The following is an 18,819-nucleotide window of genomic DNA, read 5'->3' on the forward strand; positions in this document are numbered from 1 at the left end:
CCTTGCTTGGCTGCTCTCAGAACTCTATAGAAATAAATGGAGCATGCTGGGAGTCGTAGTTTCACCACAGCTGGAGTGCCAAGGTTAGCCATCACTGGACTAAACCATAAACAAGATTTTATATTACATTAAGGATTCTGACCCGTTTTGGTGCACGTGTGTTTTTTGGGTTTTGTTTTTCCTATGTATACGGCTGGTTGTGTCTGCTGTATCTGCGAGCCGTTTTCACACATGTATTAAATTTTTTAATTAATTGAATTAAGCTCCGCCCCAACCTCTGATATAAGCAGCACCAGTATTCACACCACCTCGCTAGGACTAAGGGCCCTTGCACACGACCGTATGCCCTCCGAGACATAGGGTCTGTGAGTGGGCCATATGTCCCGAAGCGGCATTGATCATGCGCACGGGAGTACACAGCATAATCAATTACAATGATGCTGTGCACGTCAGGCCGCCCACGGGGCTATTGTTCCCGCACTCCCGCATGATCTTATGAGTGCAGGACAATAGCCCCGCTGGGAGGCCTGACGTGCACAGCATCTTTGTAATTTAAGATGCTGTGTACTCCCGTGCACATGATCAATGCCGCTTCGGGACATATGGCCCTCTCACAGACCATATATGTCTCGGAGGGCATAGGGTCGTGTGTAAGAGGCCTAAGGGTGTAATATACATCCGAAACGCGTCACAGGAGGTGCGTTTTTCTGTGCACTATGTGTTTGGCATACCTGAATTTTATGACTTTTTCTCAATAAAAGGATTCCATCGTTTTATCCGGAGGCTGTAATAACTTTCTTTTCAAGTTTGCATTTGTTGGAGTGCCACGCTTTTCCGTGCCTTGGACCTCTGCATTGGAGCCGGCCGTGATTTTGTGTCTGTTCATTTCTAGGGGGTTATGATCACCACAGATGTGGCGCAGATATAAGGTGACCGGGATGGGAGCTGCTGCACATGCACGTTTCAATGGTCCTGGCTGCCAGAGAGCCTTTTCAACAGTGTACAAGCACGACCACCGCTGATGGATTGCAGGGTGGCCATAACCCTCGGAAACGAGCGTATATTGTGATGGAAAAATGAATCCAGCCAGCAAAGGAGGCAATATGGACAATCACAATACATTAATAAGTGCCTTGTATCAACTTTCTCTACATGATAAATGCCATAACCCCTTTAGGTCTTATGCACACGACCGTGGTTTGGGTCTACATCCGAGCCGCATTTTGGGCAGGTTGGATGTGGACACATTCACTCAGTGTGCAGTCCGCACGTCCGTTCCTCTGCCCCACAAGGATAGGACTCCATTTAAAGGCCATGTACACATTTGGGGGCAATGTTTTATTTATTATTGCATTATACTTATTTTGAGGCAAAAATATTTTTTTTTCCCCCATCACTCTATTAACAATATGGATTCCTTTTATCTGTACAGAGATGACATGCTCTACTAGCTGCCTGTGTCCTTTCAGTCATCTGAGGAGCAGACAAACTCCTTATCTTTGCTCTCAGACATTATAAACACTCATTAAAGCTCAATCCTCATCTTACTGATAAGAATGTCCTTAAATAAGTGTTTATGACTTCTTAGTCTGCTTTCACACTGGCGTTTTGGTTTCCGTTTGTGAGATCCGTTCAAGGCTCTCACAAGCGGTCCAAAACAGATCAGTTTTGCCCTAATGCATTCTGAGTGGATAAGGATCCGCTCAGAATCACATCAGTTTGCCTCCATTCTGCTCTGGAGGCGGAGGCTTGCAGAGTTTTGGTGTCAGTTGGCAAAACTGAGCCAAACGGATCCGTCCTGAAACACAATGTAAGTCAATGGGGACATATCAGTTTTCTATGACACAATCTGGCACAATAGAAAACGGATCCGTCCTCCATGGACTTTCAATGGTTTTCAAGACGGATCCGTCTTAACTATGTTAAAGATAATACAAACGGATCCATTCTGAACGGTTGCATGCGGTTCTATTATCTGCAAACGCGAGTGTGAAAGTAGCCATAGTAGTTTAGAAATAATGGTAATTAGATGACCACCACAAAGTGAAAGTAACAGTCACACAGTTAGAAAAACTGTTAACCCTTTGTGACTTAATGGTTCAATATTTTTTAATAAATAATTTTTAGCCAAAAATAAGTTAAATGCAATCATAAAAAAAAAAAAAATTGAATCCAAAAAGGTGTACATTGCCTTTAAGGCTGGACGTTCCATTCCGCAAAGTGCAAAACACACATGGACGGCATCAGTGCTTTGTGGATCCTTAATTTGCACAAAACGGACACGGTCGTGTGCATAAGGGCTTAATCTTTATTGGGGAGCATGTAATGGCATTTAACAATGTTGTCCTTATGAAAGTAGATATTTGTGTAGGCTCGACAAAGCGCTGTAGGAGCGCGAAACGGCTGTTGCCTTTCTTTCTGCTATGTTTTAGACCGAATAAAACTGCGATGTTATGAAGATTCGGTGAGTGCCGCCTTGTTTTTTCTTTTTCTTCTACTGTTGTAGATATTTGTTACCTCTTTCTAGATTGGTCCAAATTACACATGAAGCCGACGCATGTACATTCACTTTCCAAAAACAAAAATCGATAAAACAAACCTGAGCCCAGACGTGAATTCTCCAGCTTCATCTGCTCATGCAGAGACATAATGCTTTCTAAATGACTGTATACCTAATTGGACCAAAAGAATGTTCATGAAAAACTTCTGCCATTTCAGTAATATTCACATAGGTATATGACAAATGCGCAAAGAAAGCCTCTTCACCCGCAGATGGTATCCTGAGGGAGCAGACATGAAAGAGCCGTCTCATTAAAGGGAACCGGTCACTAGGAGAACACAGTAGTCCGCGGGCAGCATGTTATGGAGCAGGAGCAGCCGATCAGACTGATGTATAGTTTTGTGGAAAAAACATCCAGCAAAACTTGCAGCTTATTTAAAGTGTTTGCGGTTACTGAGCTCGGTTACCCATGTGGGTGGTCTAAGCCGCAACGGGCAGCCTGTGGTGCTGAGTTCTGGTGCAAAACAGCCTTCAAAAATGACCCTCATTAATGCCTTCTCATAGCACCGATGGGTACAATCCTATTTTTATTTGACATGTTTGTATATGCTTTTATATATTATTCTTTTTTTTCATATTACCTTTGCTCACTGCATTGTAATGCATATATGCCATCCTGAAAATTTTCAATTTACGAAAAAAAATGTATACAAAAATTGCGCTTATGATAACCACCCCCCTTCCCAATATCTTATTCTCTACAGTTTAGCATTTTAATAAATTACAAGTTTTGCTGAATCTTTTCCAACAAAACTACAGCATTTTCATGGTGACAAGTTCCTTTTAAGACAAGGAGACATCCCATATGCCCTATTAGGACCAAGTAACTTGGATTGAGCTGCAATACCAAGCACAGCTGCTATACAATGTACAGTGCTGTGATTGGTATATTATGTGCCGATAGGAATTGTTCCCCCTGTAAATACCACAGGTGCACTTAAAACCCACAGCAAAACTGCAACCGTCTTTCCCATGAAGCTTTTGATGCGATTTTAAACCACAACATACCCTAAGGAACGTGGCCAAGAGAAATGTATTCAGCAGTTTTAGGCTACTTTCACACTAGCATTTCTATTTTCCGGTATTGAGATCCGTCATAGGGGCTCAATACCGGGAAGAAAAAACAAAAAACAAAAAACTTCTGTTTTGTCCCCATTCATTGTCATTTATTGGGACAAAATTAACTGAACAGAACGGACTGCTCCAAAATCCATTCCGTTCTCAGACCAGAAAGCAAACCGCAGAATGCTGCCGTTTGCTTTCTGTCCTGGGATATGGAGCAAGACGGATCGGTCATGACCCACAATGCAAGTCAACAGGGACGGATCCATTTTCTCTGCCACAATAGAACTTGACTTTCAGTGGAGGTCATGACGGATCCGTCTTGGCTATGTTAAAGATAATACAACCGAATCAGTTCATAACAGATGCAGATGGTTGTATTATCAGTAACTGAAGCATTTTTGCTGAACCCTGCCGGATCCAGCAAAAACGCTAGTGTGAAAGTAGCCTAAGGCTGCATCCAATACTGCCGTGAGTAGGATGTCGATAGATAAAAATGCAATCATATCCCTTGTACAATCAAGAAAAGCAGAGTTAGAAACTCCTGTATAAACGAGAAAAAAAAAAAACTAAAAAAATAAAATATGTATGTTTCCCCTCATAAACTCACTATTGTGCCATTCCTCCTAAAAAATAGGAGATATATATATATATATATATATATATATATATATAATAATCTATATATACATATACACACACACACACACACATATATACATACACAGTACAGACCAAAAGTTTGGACACACCTTCTCATTCAAAGAGTTTTCTTTATTTTCATGACTATGAAAATTGTAGATTCACACTGAAGGCATCAAAACTATGAATTAACACATGTGGAATTATATACATAACAAAAAAGTGTGAAACAACATGAAAATATGTCATATTCTAGGTTCTTCAAAGTAGCCACCTTTTGCTTTTATTACTGCTTTGCACACTCTTGGCATTCTCTTGATGAGCTTCAAGAGATAGTCACCTGAAATGGTTTTCACTTCACAGGTGTGCCCTGTCAGGTTTAATAAGTGGGATTTCTTGCCTTATAAAAATGGGGTTGGGACCATCGGTTGCCTTGTGGAGAAGTCAGGTGGATACACAGCTGATAGTCCTACTGAATAGACTGTTAGAATTTGTATTATGGCAAGAAAAAAAGCAGCTAAGTAAAGAAAAACGAGTGGCCATCATTACTTTAAGAAATGAAGGTCAGTCAGTCCGAAAAATTGGGAAAACTTTGAACGTGTCCCCAAGTGCAGTCACAAAAACCATCAAGCGCTACAAAGAAACTGGCTCACATGCGGACCGCCCCAGGAAAGGAAGACCAAGAGTCACCTCTGCTGCGGAGGATAAGTTCATCCGAGTCACCAGCCTCAGAAATCGCAGGTTAACAGCAGCTCAGATTAGAGACCAGGTCAATGCCACACAGAGTTCTAGCAGCAGACACATCTCTAGAACAACTGTTAAGAGGAGACTGTGTGAATCAGGCCTTCATGGTAGAATTATTGCTAAGGACAGGCAACAAGCAGAAGAGACTTGTTTGGCCTAAAGAACACAAGGAATGGACATTAGACCAGTGGAAATCTGTGCTTTGGTCTGATGAGTCCAAATTTGAGATCTTTGGTTCCAACTACAGTGTCTTTGTGCGACGCAGAAAAGGTGAACGGATGGCCTCTACATGCCCGGTTCCCACGTGAAGCATGGAGGAGGAGGTGTGATGGTGTGGGGGTGCTTTGCTGGTGACACTGTTGGGGATTTATTCAAAATTAAAGGCATACTGAACCAGCATGGCTACCACAGCATCTTGCAGCGGCATGCTATTCCATCCGGTTTGCGTTTAGTTGGACCATCATTTATTTTTCAACAGGACAATGACCCCAAACACACCTCCAGGCTGTGTAAGGGCTATTTGACCATGAAGGAGAGTGATGGGGTGCTACGCCAGATGACCTGGCCTCCACAGTCACCGGACCTGAACCCAATCGAGATGGTTTGGGGTGAGCTGGACCGCAGAATGAAGTCAAGAGGGCCAACAAGTGCTAAGCATCTCTGGGAACTCCTTCAAGACTGTTGGAAGACCATTTCAGGTGACTACCTCTTGAAGCTCATCAAGAGAGTGCAAAGCAGTAATCAAAGCAAAAGGTGGCTACTTTGAAGGACCTAGAATATGACATTTTTAGTTGTTTCACAATTTTTTGGTTATGTATATAAATTCCACATGTGTTAACTCATAGTTTTGATGCCTTCAGTGCGAATCTACAATTTTCATAGTCATGAAAATAAAGAAAACTCTTTGAATGAGAAGGTGTGTCCAAACGTTTGGTCTGTAATAGATATATTTATTATATCTATATCTCTCTCTAAATATATATTATATAATATATATATAGAAAAGGAAGGTCCGCAGCACTCCTTTAAGTAAAAAAGTGTAATTTATTCACACATGTCAGACAACGTTTCGGTCCTCTCACAGGACCTTTTTCAAGTCAAGTGCACTTTGACTTGAAAAAGGTCCTGTGAGAGGACCGAAACGTTGTCTGACATGTGTGAATAAATTACACTTTTTTACTTAAAGGAGTGCTGCGGACCTTCCTTTTCTACTGAATTAGTCCCATATCGAGGGACCACCGCGGGCACCTGCACTACTACATTTGCACTGAAGGGAGTTAGAGATTATATATATATATATATATCTCTATCTATCTCACTACATACAGCTGGAGTATAATTGGATTTATCTTACCATAAAATCCCTTTCTTGTTCAATGCACTGAGGGACACAGCACCATGAGCATATGCCCAGCTGACTAGGAGGCTGACATTAAAATAAAGAAGGTGTTGGCTCTGCCCACATGGCTATACCCTCTCCACAGACACCAGTCTGACCAGTTTTAGGACTAATACCCACGGACGTAATGGCTCCATGCCCGTATTGTGGACCGCAAACAAACAGTTTGAGCAGTTGGTGTCCACAGCAGTAGGAAGGAGACATACACTGTACAACCAAACAGAAAACCAACACGTCCTCAACCCGAAACAGAACCAAAAATAAGAGCCTGGGGACGGGAAATAAGATAGATGGGTGGGATCTGTGTCCCCCAATGCACTCAGTGAGAAAGATCTTATGGTAGGTAATCAAATTTTCCTGGTAATGACATTGGGGGACACAGCACCATGGGACATCCTAAAGCAGTCCCTGAGGGAGGGAAGGAACAACCACATGAACAACTTACTGTACAGCCACCTGCAGAACCTTATGACCTAAAATTACATCGGCAGAGGCCAGGGAACAGATCTAGTAAAGTTTTACAAAGGTGTGAACGGAGGAGTAGGTGGCAGCCTTGCAGACCTTGGAACCTAGAAGCTTTATGCTGGACCCCTAAGGATGGTCTGACGACTGGTAGAAAGTGCCGTCACTTGGGAGAGTTGTGACCCTTAGCCATGTAGGCTTTCCTGATAGCAAGCCGAATCCATTGGCAGACAGATGACTTAGTCAACAAGACTTTGCACGGACCCTTCGGCAGGACTAAGAGTTTGAATGACGAAACTGCTCCGTCGGACAGAACTGCACGGCCAAGATCGAAACAGCAAAGAGAATTTTCTCACGTATGGGAAAGGTTGGGACAAAAAGGAAGGAAGGATAATGCCCTCAATGTGAGAGAGAACACCTTGAGAAGAACGGACAGAGAACCACAAGAAAGAGCAGCCAACTCAAATACCCTGCAAAGAGAGGGAGGTAATGGCAGACACAGAGATCCCCTGCAGGAGGAAAAGGATGGCCCATGAGCAGAAGAGAAGATGGGAGTCTGTGTGGCCTAACCCCGCAGAGAAATGGGGGTTATGGAATGACAGGAGGACGGCTGTCCAGCATCTTTGGGCACCACAGTTAGATTACCAGCAATTCACTGTATATGCAGTAAGGAGGACTGGGTGACCGGCAAGGTACTGAAGTACAACGCCTGCAGTGGGTGCTACTAAGCGGTGGGCCACAATGAAGAGCCCCTGCTACAGGCTAAAAACCTGTAGGAGTTGAGGAAAATAAAAAGCAGAAAGACATGGAAACAAATATATTAAATAAAAAAATTTAAAAAAAGGAACTCCGTTGACTTGAATGGGTCAGTGATTCGCAAGATATAGCTGAAGATAGGACATGTCCTACCTTTTGTGGAGCGGAGGCATGGATAAGAAGCCCGTATATTGCAGACCCGCCATTTGCAGTCTGCAATATGGGCACGGAGCTCTTGAGTTCGTGGGCATGAGCCCTAAAACTGGTCAGTCTAGTGTCTGTGAAGGAGACATAGCCCACCATAGCCAACATCTTTTTTGTTCTAGTGTCAGCTGGGCATATACCCTTGGTGGAGGTGTCTCCCAATTTCATTAACAAGAAAGTAAAGTATTTACTAAAACAGGCACGTCAGGAGGGCTTACAGGTCCTCTTTAATCACCTTCACTCATCCCTACAGGGCAAGAGGTTGCATGGTTGACATTTATAAACCCATCATAAACTCACTTTTTCATTTTCTAGAACTGCCCTGTCCCTTGCCATCTTGATTTCTTCAGCCTCCTGAAGTACTGATTGCATCTTCTCCTTCATAACTTCAAACTGACGCAAGTACATAGACATCAACTCCTTTGCCCGAGAGCACTAACAGCAGGTAAAAAAATAAAAATAATAATCTTGAGTCATTGGCGGACACAGAAGGCTGTGGGTATAGCTGTTGCCACTGGGAGGCGACACCAAGTGAAACAAAAAAAATAAAAATAAAGTGTTAGCTCCTCCTACCAGCTATACCCCTCCTGCATACACTGTTAATCAGTTTTAGCATAGTGTCCACAAGAGGCAGATATGTCTGCTTGCAGGTCTGCTATTTTTCCCTCCAACTTTCTCTTGAGCATAGAAGCAGTTCTAACCTGTTGCCTCACACTCAGAGGGAAAGGTGTCGGCCATTTATAGAGTGATGGGGGTGTTTTTTTAGAGAGATGAGGAGAAAGCAAAGCTATTAAATATTTTTTCTCCACTGTATTCACTGAAGAAAATAAGCTGTCAGATAAAATTCAGAATGTAAAAGTAAATTCCCCATTAAAATTGCCCCGTCTGACCCAGGAAGAAGTACAGCGGCGTCTGAAAAAGATTAAAATAGACAAATCTCCAGGACCAGATGGCATACTCCCCCGTATCCTAAAATAATTAAGTAATGTCATAGCCAGACCCTTATTTCTGGTATTTAATGACTCTATACTGACAGGGAGTGATCCACAAGATTGGCGCATAGCCAATGTGGTGCCAATATTCAAAAAGGGTCCAAAAACAGAACCCGGAAACTATAGGCTGGTAAGTCTGTCGTGGGTAAACTGTTTGAAGGTTTTCTAAGAGATGCTATCTTGGAGTACCTCAATGAAAATAAGCAAATAACGCCATATTAGCATGGCTTCATGAAGGATCGGTCATGTCAAACTAATTTAATCAGTTTCTATGAGGCAAGTTCTAGACTTGACCACGGCAAATTAATGGATGTCGTATATCTGGACTTCTCCAAAGCATTTGAAACTGTGCCACATAAAAGGTTAGTATATAAAATGAGAATGCTCAGACTGGGAGAAAATGTCTGTATGTGGGCAAGTAACTGGCTGAGTGCTAGAAAACAGAGGGTGGTTATTAATGGTACACACTCAGATTGGGTCACTGTCACTAGTGGAGTACCTTAGAGGTCAGTATTGGGCCCTATTCTCTTCAATATATTTATTAATGATCTTGTAGAAGACTTGTACTGTAAAATATCAATTTTTGCAGATGACACTAAATTGAGTAAAGTAATTAACACTGAAGAGGACAATATACGGCTACAGATTGATCTGGATAGATTGGAGGCTTGGGCAGATAAGGTTTAACACTGACAAATGTAAGATTATGCACATGGGAAGGAATAATGCAAGTCACCCGTACATACTAAATGGTGAAACACTGGGTAACACAGACATGGAAAAAGACCTAGAAATTTTAGTGAACAGCAAACTAAACTGTAAAAACCAGTGTCAGGCAGCTGCTGCCAAGGCCAATAAGATTATGGGTTGCATCAAAAGGAGGAGATCTAATAACAATGTATAAAAATATTACGTGACAGTACAGAGATCTCTCCCATCATCTATTTATCCCCAGGACTGTGACTGTGACGAGGGGACATCCTCTGCGTCTTGAGGAAAGAAGGTTTGTACACAAACATAGAAGAGGATTCTTTACAGTAAGAGCAGTGAGACTATGGAACTCTCTGCCTGAGGAGGTGGTGATGGTGAGTTCACTAAGAGTTCAGGAGGGGCCTGGATGTATTTCTGGAGTGTAATAATACTACAGGCTATTGCTATTACAGAGGGGTTGTTGATCCAGGGAGTTATTCTGATTGCCTCATTGGAGTCTGGAAGGAATTTTTTCCCCCCCTTATGTGAGGAAAATTGGCTTCTACCTTAGTTTTCTTTTTGCCTTCCTCTGGATCAACTTGCAGGATAACAGGCCGAACTGGATGGACAGGTGTCTTTTTTCGGCCTTATATACTATTTTACTATGAAAGAAGCGGGTCACCAAGTCTGCTGCATCGTAAGATCAGTATTCTTTCGGGTTTTTCCACCACAAATGGTCAGAAGATTGGGTTTCTAAAATCAGCAAATTTGGTTTCCATTACCATCGTTTGCTGATAACACCCAACTATACACTTTATCCTAGGATATCACCCTGGCTGTACTACAAACCACCAGTGACTGTGTATATGCTGTATTTAACATCATGTCCTCTCTATCTGAAACTTTCAAAAATAGAACTTCAGGTGTTTCCTCCATCTACTAACCTACATACCTAAACCTGATATTTCTATCTCGGTGTGTGGCACTATCATGCCTAGGCAGCACACCCACTGGGAAGGAAGCAGCAGAATCGGGCTGTCTAATACAGCCAATGACTTACGATTGACAGCCACCATAATCCAAACCTCTCACTCCTGTCTTCAAAACTTCTCCTGAGCTGCACACGTTCTCTGGAATGCCCTACCTCAAACAATTGAGTTAATTGACTTAATTCCTAATGTATTCACAACGCAACATCTTTCAAGTGCAACCCTTTAAGTGCACATACCGAATTATACCAAAATGTAATACTATGGATATGGAATCCACTTTGTCATCACTGTCTACTGACCATCACCCAATTTTCTCCTCTCCAGGTATGTCTGCATTGAACCTAACTGCTGCACCCAACTTTTCCAGAGTCTGATATTGTCCACACCCTTCATCTTTCCTTCATCCCCTGGTATGTCTGCATTGAACTATTAATGTCTCTTTCCCTGCTGGATTTATTGAGTATTTGTTTACATCGACTATTTCACCCCTGTATCTGGTAGGGATCGACAGATATTGTTTTCTTAGGGCAGATACCGATAATTTGTGAACTTTCAGGCTGATAGCCGATAATTTATACCGATATTCTGGGAATTTTCATTTTTGAAAAAAAATAAAAATTCCTACACAAATCTGCAGAAAATGTATATGTTTATTGTTATCGTGTATTTTTTATTTTTTTTGTAAATCTTTCTTTTTCATTGATACTTAATTTTTTTTGTTTTTTTTTTTACTAACTTTTAGCCCCCTTAGGGACTAGAACCCTTGTCCTATTCACCACACAGCAGCATGGAGCTTACCATGGCAGCCAGGGCTTCAATAGCGTCCTGGCTGCCATGGTAACTGGCCGGAGCCCCAGGATTACACTGCTGGGGCTCCGATCGGAGGAGCAGGGGAGAGGGGATCCTGTGGCCACTGCCACCAATGATTAATACTTGGGGGCGCACTGCGCCACCAATGAAGAGAAATCTCTCATTAATTCATATACAGGAGGCGGGAGCTGGCTGCAGAATCACATAGCCGGCTCCCGACCTCTATGAGCTGTAGCTGCGATCCGCTGCACCTGAGGGGTTAACTATCGCAGATCACAGCTATTGCTCATAGAGGTCCTCTCTTATTCTCACCTACCAATACTTTCTCTGCTTCTCCTTATTGCTGGTGTTCTCTCTCCAAATCCAGGCCCCCCCTCCTCAGCAAATCACCTCTACTTCCCACTACAAATCTCCTCCTACAATTTTCTGCAACCCCTTAAACCTAATAACCATTTCTCTGACCGCTGCTCCTTTGATTCCTCTTGCAGGAGCATTATGGAATGCATGCTCTGTCTGTAACAAACTGTCCTACATTCATGATCTCTTTATCTCTTGAAAACTTTCCTTTCTGGGTCTCAAAGAAACATGGCTGACACCCTCTGACACCTCCTCCCCTGCTGCACTCTCTTATAGTGGATTTCATTTCACTCACACCCACTGCCCCGGGCAGCAAACATGGTGGAGGAGTTGGTCTTCTATCAGACACCTGCTCCTACAGCCCAACTCCACTGCCACCCTCCATTACGCTCACTTCATTTGAAGTACACTCTGTTCGCATCTACTCTCCCTCCAACCTCCAAGTAGCTGTCATTTACCGCCCCCCAGGCCCAGCCACCATCTTTCTTGAACACTTTAACACCTGGCTCCTACACTTTTTCTGCCGACATTCCCTACTATCATCATGGGCGACTTCAGCATCCCTACTGACACCTGACACTCAGCCGCCTCTAAACTCCCATCACTCTCTTCCTCCTTCGGCCTCTCCTAGTGGTCTTCAGCTCCCACCTACAGAGATGGTCACACTCTGGATCTTATCTTTACCTGCTTCTGCTCCCTATCGAACGCTTTCTGACTCTTCTGCCAATCTCTACCATTTGTTCCCTCCAAGACCCAGATACTGCCACCACTCTATATAACACCACAATAAGTACAGCTCTGGACATTGTTGCCCCCTCACACACAATAAAACCCGAAAAATCAACAGACAACCCTGGCACACCAACCTGACCAAAAAACTCAGACAAGCTTCCAAGGCTGCCAAGCGGCGATGGAAGAAATCCCACTCTAAGGATCACTTCACCACATACAAACAATCCCTCCTCATTTTCAAATCCTCACTCGCTGATGCAAAACAGGCCTACTTATCTCTCATATCTTCCCTATCCCACAGCCCTAAACAACTTTTTAACATTTAACTCCCTTCTCGGCCCCCCAGCTCCCCCACCCTCTTCTCTCATCTCAGCTGAGGACTTTGCCACATACTTCAAATAAAAGATGGTCAACATCAGAGAGCGTCAGTGCACAGTCCCCACAGTACCCTGTACACAACTGCTCAGTCCTCTTCACCCAAGGACATTCTGATCCTGGTCTCCAAATGGATTCAAGAGTCTGTTGCCACTTGAAAATTGCGTTGTAATTCTTTGGAATACTGGAATCTTTTTGTTTTGCCTTTATGGGGTGGGAACACTTTCTGCACTAACAATTAGTGACACAACACATTTCCAGACTTCTTAGTCTTCTTCTCTTTTTCATGCACAGTCCAGGCTCATTATAGTTTCCACCATTAGGGAGACCTTCTGGTCAGTATACATCAGTGGGGCAAGGTTGATCATTGGCAGGATGCTGTAGGTACCTCCGTTCTGCAGGTCTGTCAGTCCACTGTCCATCCTTTCTATATGGCATGACTCCCGCTCACAGCTTTACTTTCTTTTTCTAACCTTTCCTCTGGGACAGCTTCTGAAAGTCACTGGGCCTTCAGTGTCCCCCAATGAGACATGTAAGAAAACAGGATTTTGTACTCGCCTGTAAAATCCTTATATCACTAGGTTCATTGGGGGATACAGCTCCCAACCACTTGTTTTGCAGTTTGTTTTTTCAAATGGCTCCCACTTGCCGTGGTTCTGACCCATCTACAGCCCTCATTCTACTACTTAACGTCAATCGCCTTCTCCTTGCTGCTCCTGCTACTTGTGTACAAATTGATTAGCTCAGTATCTGCAGGTGGGATATAGCAGGTAACAGGAGCTAACACTTTCTTTTATTTAGTGTTGCCTCCTAGCAGCAGCAGCTATAGCCACGGTCTTTGTGTCCCCCCAACGAATGCAAAAAAAAGATTTTACAGAGAGTATAAAAGGACATCTAAAGACTCAAGAGAAAATTTATCAAAACTGGTGTAAAAGTAAAATTATCTTAGTTGATCATCGCAACCAATCACGTACTACTTTTCATTTTCCAATGGAGCTCTGAAAAATGAAAGGTGGAATCTGATTGGTTGCGATGGGCAACTAAGTCAGTTTTCCTTTACACCAGCTTTAATCAATTTCCTCCTTAGACGCCCAAGTATATTATAATCAATGCATAGAGCCCCTTTGTAGCGGACCACTGCTGATATCATAGTAGGTACAAAGTACATGTTTACAGATATGGTATGGCTAGAGAAACCAGTTAAAATGAAAAACTGCAGGCATTACACCAATATCCATTGCAATAGAAATTAGTTGATCGTACATGGTCACAGCTATATCTGATATTTCTCTCTTTCCGGTTTGAATCTGATTTGCTTACAATCAATTCACTTATCTCTCAGTTGAGATGTTCAAAAAGTCAGTCTTAAACTAAAGTTATTTGGCACATTTCAGTCTGTCTTCAAGACAGAAAATGAAATATACATCAAAGCAGGCATATATATGTGTAGTTTGTGTAAATTTTAAAAACGGATAACAAAAGTGACACATTTTTGCACAAATATGGCATGCGCAAAATTTGAAACTCTTATGTATCGCAAAACTGGCACAAATCATTTGAGAAATTCCTCCCATAACGCCTAAGGCCTCTTTCACACGGGCGTCATGTTTTTTGCCAGGATAAGAGCCGGGTGCGTTGCGGGAAAATGCGCAATTTTCCCGCGCGAGTGCAAAACATTGTCATGCGTTTTGCACTCGCGTGAGAAAAAAATCGCGCATGTTTGGTACCCAAACCCAAACTTCTTCACAGAAGTTCGGGCTTGGGATTGATGTTCTGAAGATTGTATTATTTTCCCTTATAACCTGGTTATAAGGGAAAATAATAGCATTCTGACTACAGAATACATAGTATAATAGTGCTGGAAGGGTTAAAAAAATAAAAAAAGTTAACTCACCTTATCCTCTTGTTCGCGTAGTTCGTTCCCGGTCTGTTCTTTGCTAGCTGTGGGCTTGGGCTAAAGGACCTTTGATGACGTCAGATCACATGCTCCAATCACATGGTCCATCACCATGGTGATGGAGCATGTGATCTGACGTCATCAAAGGTCCTTTAGCCCAAGCCCACAGCTAGCAAAGAACAGAACGGGAACGAACTACGCGAACAAGAGGATAAGGTGAGTTAACTTTTTTTATTTTTTTAACCCTTCCAGCACTATTATACTATGTATTCTGTAGTCAGAATGCTATTATTTTCCCTTATAACCATGTTATAAGGGAAAATAATACAGTGAATAGACTGTCACCTAGAACCCATGCGTGAAAATCGCACCGCATCCGCACTTGCTTGCGGATGCTTGCGATTTTCACGCAACCCCATTCACTTCTATGGGGCCTGCGTTGCGTGGATTATCGCACCGCAACGCACAAAGAGGAGCATGCTGCGATTTTCACGCAACGCATAAGTGATGCGTGAAAATCACCGCTCATGTGAACAGCCCCATAGAAATGAATGGGTCAGGATTCGGTGCGGGTGCAATGCGTTCAACTCACGCATCGCACCCGCACGGAATACTTGCTCGTGTGAAAGAGGCCTAAGGCTACTTTCACACTAGTGGCAGGACGGATCCGACAGGCTTTTCACCCTGTCGGATCCATCCTGCCGCCGCTCCGTCCCCATTGACTAAATTGGGGACGGGGGCGGAGCTACAACGCAGCATGGCAGTGCACGGCGAAAGGCCGCCGGACTAAAAGTACTGCATGTCCGACTTTAGTCCGGCGGCCTCTCACAGCGAAATGCCGTGCTGCACCGAAGCTCCGCCCCCAGCCTCTGCCGTGCTGCACCGAAGCTCCGGCGGCACGGCGAAATAGCGGCAGGACGGATCCGACATGGTGAATAGCCCGTTAGATCCGTCCTGCAGCTAGTGTGAAAGTACCCTAACAGGTGCGTGAAGACTCCCTCGCACGACTCGTAGAATTGCACTGTTCCCTGGCATGCCCATAATATCTCAACTGATTTCTCCAACATTTAGAGGGCAAATGTAGTGGCGGCTGCTACAATTAATGATAATTAGTGTAGTTGTGCAGAAACCCAGCAGTGTTGGATTTCTTACGAGTGTTGAGTCACAAGGCAACCACATACACTAAAATCTTGGGATTAAAATATGATCCAAAGCAAAAAAGGATAGCATTGATATAGGATGTCACCAGAATTATTATGCGGATGTCACCAAAATTAATCTATCAGTGCAGCAGACAAATGTTCATCAAAAGTATATGGCTACCATCAACGCCTTGGATAACTCAAAATATCTAAAACACGTCTTATTACCTGTCTCTGCAATTGGGTTCGGTCGTCTTCCACTTCAGAGCAAACGTACTGAGCCCCATGTACAAACTCTGCCAATTCTTCATTGTAGGAATGCTTTAGAAGAAAAGCAAAAATAGATTAAGACTAGTGTTGGTCGAGCACCAAAGTGCCTGTGTGCTCAAGTAGAAAACTTCCCGATGCACAATAGAAGTCAATGGGAGAACCCGAGCATTAAACCAGGCACCCCCTGCTCTGAATCCATATATAGCTATGTCCATATATGGAGTCAGTGTTTGGGGACACCACAGTGTATTTAAATCTAATTTAGCCTCCATTTCTTTTTTTTTTGTAATTACACATTTTTTACAATTACAAAAAATAATTTAGCCTCCATTTCTGAAAAGTTTCTGGCGGGATTCAAATTCACAACCTTCTACATTACAGCCCAGAATGTTAACCACTACACTATAGAGCTGCATGGCCAGTTATTACTAGTAAGTATTCCTATACAGCAGAAGTCTCATTTTTTTTTAGTAACTGGCGATGCAGCTCTATAGTGTAGTGTTTAACACTCTTGGCTGTAATGTAGAAGGTTGCGAGTTCGAATACTGGCAAAAATCGTTCAGAAATAGAGGCTAAATATTATTTAAATACACTGACTCGAGCATCTCGCTTGAGCGCACATGATATATTCGGCCGAACACTGCCATGTGCCGGGCTCGCCCAAAACGAATTAAGACGCATTCAGAAAGAATTTACAGGCTATGCAGTAACATGCCCACTTGACCACTGCTCCATACCAAATTCTCCTTCACTATGGTCATGCAGCGATGAGGAGAAGGGGACTCGGGGCTCGTCGTACAAAAAGAAGGAAAGGTATAAAAGTTAGATTTCTTCTATCTTTTGTATCCACTCCTGTGCTTGTCTCAAATAATTAGCATAAAATCTGCCAAGAGCATGGTTTCGCATACAATAGGGATTTATTAAAGGTTCTACACCAGCTTTCTGTCGTAGAAAATGTGCAACTTTTATCTTATTTATGCTTGGCTTGCTACTTTTGAAAAAAAAAAAAAAGTGCAGCTGTGTGGCCCGACAGATTGAAAAACAATGAACAACTTTGAGGGCAATTTTTTTTTTTTTTAGCGAGTGCATTTTACTCATTTTGGGCTATAAATGATTTTTTTTCAATTGGTCTTATTATATTTTCAGCAGTTTTTGCCCTAAAGGGTTAAGTTTCAGTCTAGCTGCAGAATATTTACTTCATTTTACTTTGACCAGTTGTATAGCCCTCCTCTCTGAACAGACTCATTTAAAGTGCACCTAAGCGTTCAAATATACTTTATTAAAACCTATTCTAAAAAGTCAAAAAAAATTCATTTTTCTAGTATATTTTTTATGTTTCGCATGCAAAATAGGCACCTAAAAATGTTTAGATGCGATATGCCAGGTTTTAGTGGAGAAGGTACAGGCAGGAGCAGCGATGTGCTATGCAGAGCTCCTACTTGTGCACACTCCACATCGATGCCAGCCACTTAACTCACTAGATCCCGTGATCAGTAGCAACCATGGCATCTACGCAGTTACATGAAAGCTCATTATCACCACCGCTCCCCTGTGAACACAATCGCTAGGCACTGATGTGTTACAATGCTAGCCAGGGGCTTAACAAAGGCCTCTTGGCCTGCTGTGGCTGTATGTCTATTAGGGTCCATTCACACATCCGTATGTGTTTTGCGGACCGCACATCGCCAGCACTCTCAGAGAAAATGCCTTTTCCTGTCCGCAATTGCGGACAAGAATAGGACATGTTCAATTTTTTTGCGGATCGGAAGTGCGAATGCGGACAGCACATTCCGGCCCCATTGAAAATAAATGGGTCCGCACCTGTTCCGCAAAATTGCGGAACAGATGCTGACCCATTTTGCGGACGTGTGAATGGACCCCTAGACTGTACAACAGAAACAGAAAATATCAGCCTAGAAGAACGCAAATAACAAACAAAATAATCAATCTTTATTAAGAACAAACGGTATAAAAATAAGGGGGACAATACACCCTCTTCAGTTTAGAACAGGCCAAAAAGGAAACTTAGCAGGTTGAGAGGGACTCAGATATGTGTCATCAACCTGTGTGGTAGCCTAATAAAAACCTGGGGTGACATTAGCTAGTAATCTGACAGTGAGTATTGGTCACACACAGGTCTGAAAAAAAAAAAAAACAGCCCCCACAAACAGTCAGGTGGAACTAGTCACCGTGGAACAGGTCAGCCTCAGTGATATTGACCTGTGTGAATGGGAGCCAGGACCAAATAACCCAAAAGCAATGTGCCACAGATGGAAGGCACAATTGCCTATCACCCTGCCTGGCCTGCCAGTTTTACTCCAAATAGGTGTTGGTAACATGCTCTACGCGTTTCTGTGTGGAAGTTGCCATGCTTCATCATCAGGAGAAAACAACACTAATAAGTTGCTGTCTAATGATACATAGTTGCCGCACTGTAGCGTGCGCTTACCGGCGCTATTGCGGCCGTATACTGCTGGTGACACGCCAAACTGAAATAGGCAAAGCCCCACCCTCCAGCCTCCCCAGCCACGTCGACAGCCAATCGGGAGCAAGGGCACGTCAGCCTGGCACGCTTCCCCCCTGGACTGGAGGCAGCGGAGAATATCACAATGTAATCCCGGAGGAGTGCGCATGCGAATATCTAATAAGAATATCTAATGTGACATCAACACATTATAAGTACCACCAGACCTACTATCTGCTTTCCCAAAAATAAAGCGAGAAACACCGTAT

At 43.1% G+C, this 18,819-nt stretch overlaps 1 protein-coding gene across 2 annotated transcripts in view; it reads right to left on the minus strand.

Annotated features, from left to right (window-relative positions):
* The window catches only part of SPAG5 (sperm associated antigen 5), a 79,507-nt gene that overhangs the window by 38,068 nt on the left and 22,620 nt on the right, over positions 1 to 18,819 (minus strand). Inside the window, exons 10-12 of one of the 2 annotated variants that reach the window (XM_044283640.1) lie at positions 16,045 to 16,137; positions 8,130 to 8,264; positions 2,600 to 2,672 (exon numbers count right to left, since the gene is read on the minus strand). In XM_044283640.1, coding sequence (XP_044139575.1) covers positions 2,600 to 2,672; positions 8,130 to 8,264; positions 16,045 to 16,137 — 301 coding nt within the window. The remainder of the gene's footprint in view (positions 1 to 2,599; positions 2,673 to 8,129; positions 8,265 to 16,044; positions 16,138 to 18,819) is intronic. The other variant, XM_044283641.1, reaches the window with a different exon arrangement.

This window comes from Bufo gargarizans, chromosome 3 (assembly GCF_014858855.1).
Source record: "Bufo gargarizans isolate SCDJY-AF-19 chromosome 3, ASM1485885v1, whole genome shotgun sequence".
Lineage (NCBI taxonomy): Eukaryota > Metazoa > Chordata > Amphibia > Anura > Bufonidae > Bufo > Bufo gargarizans.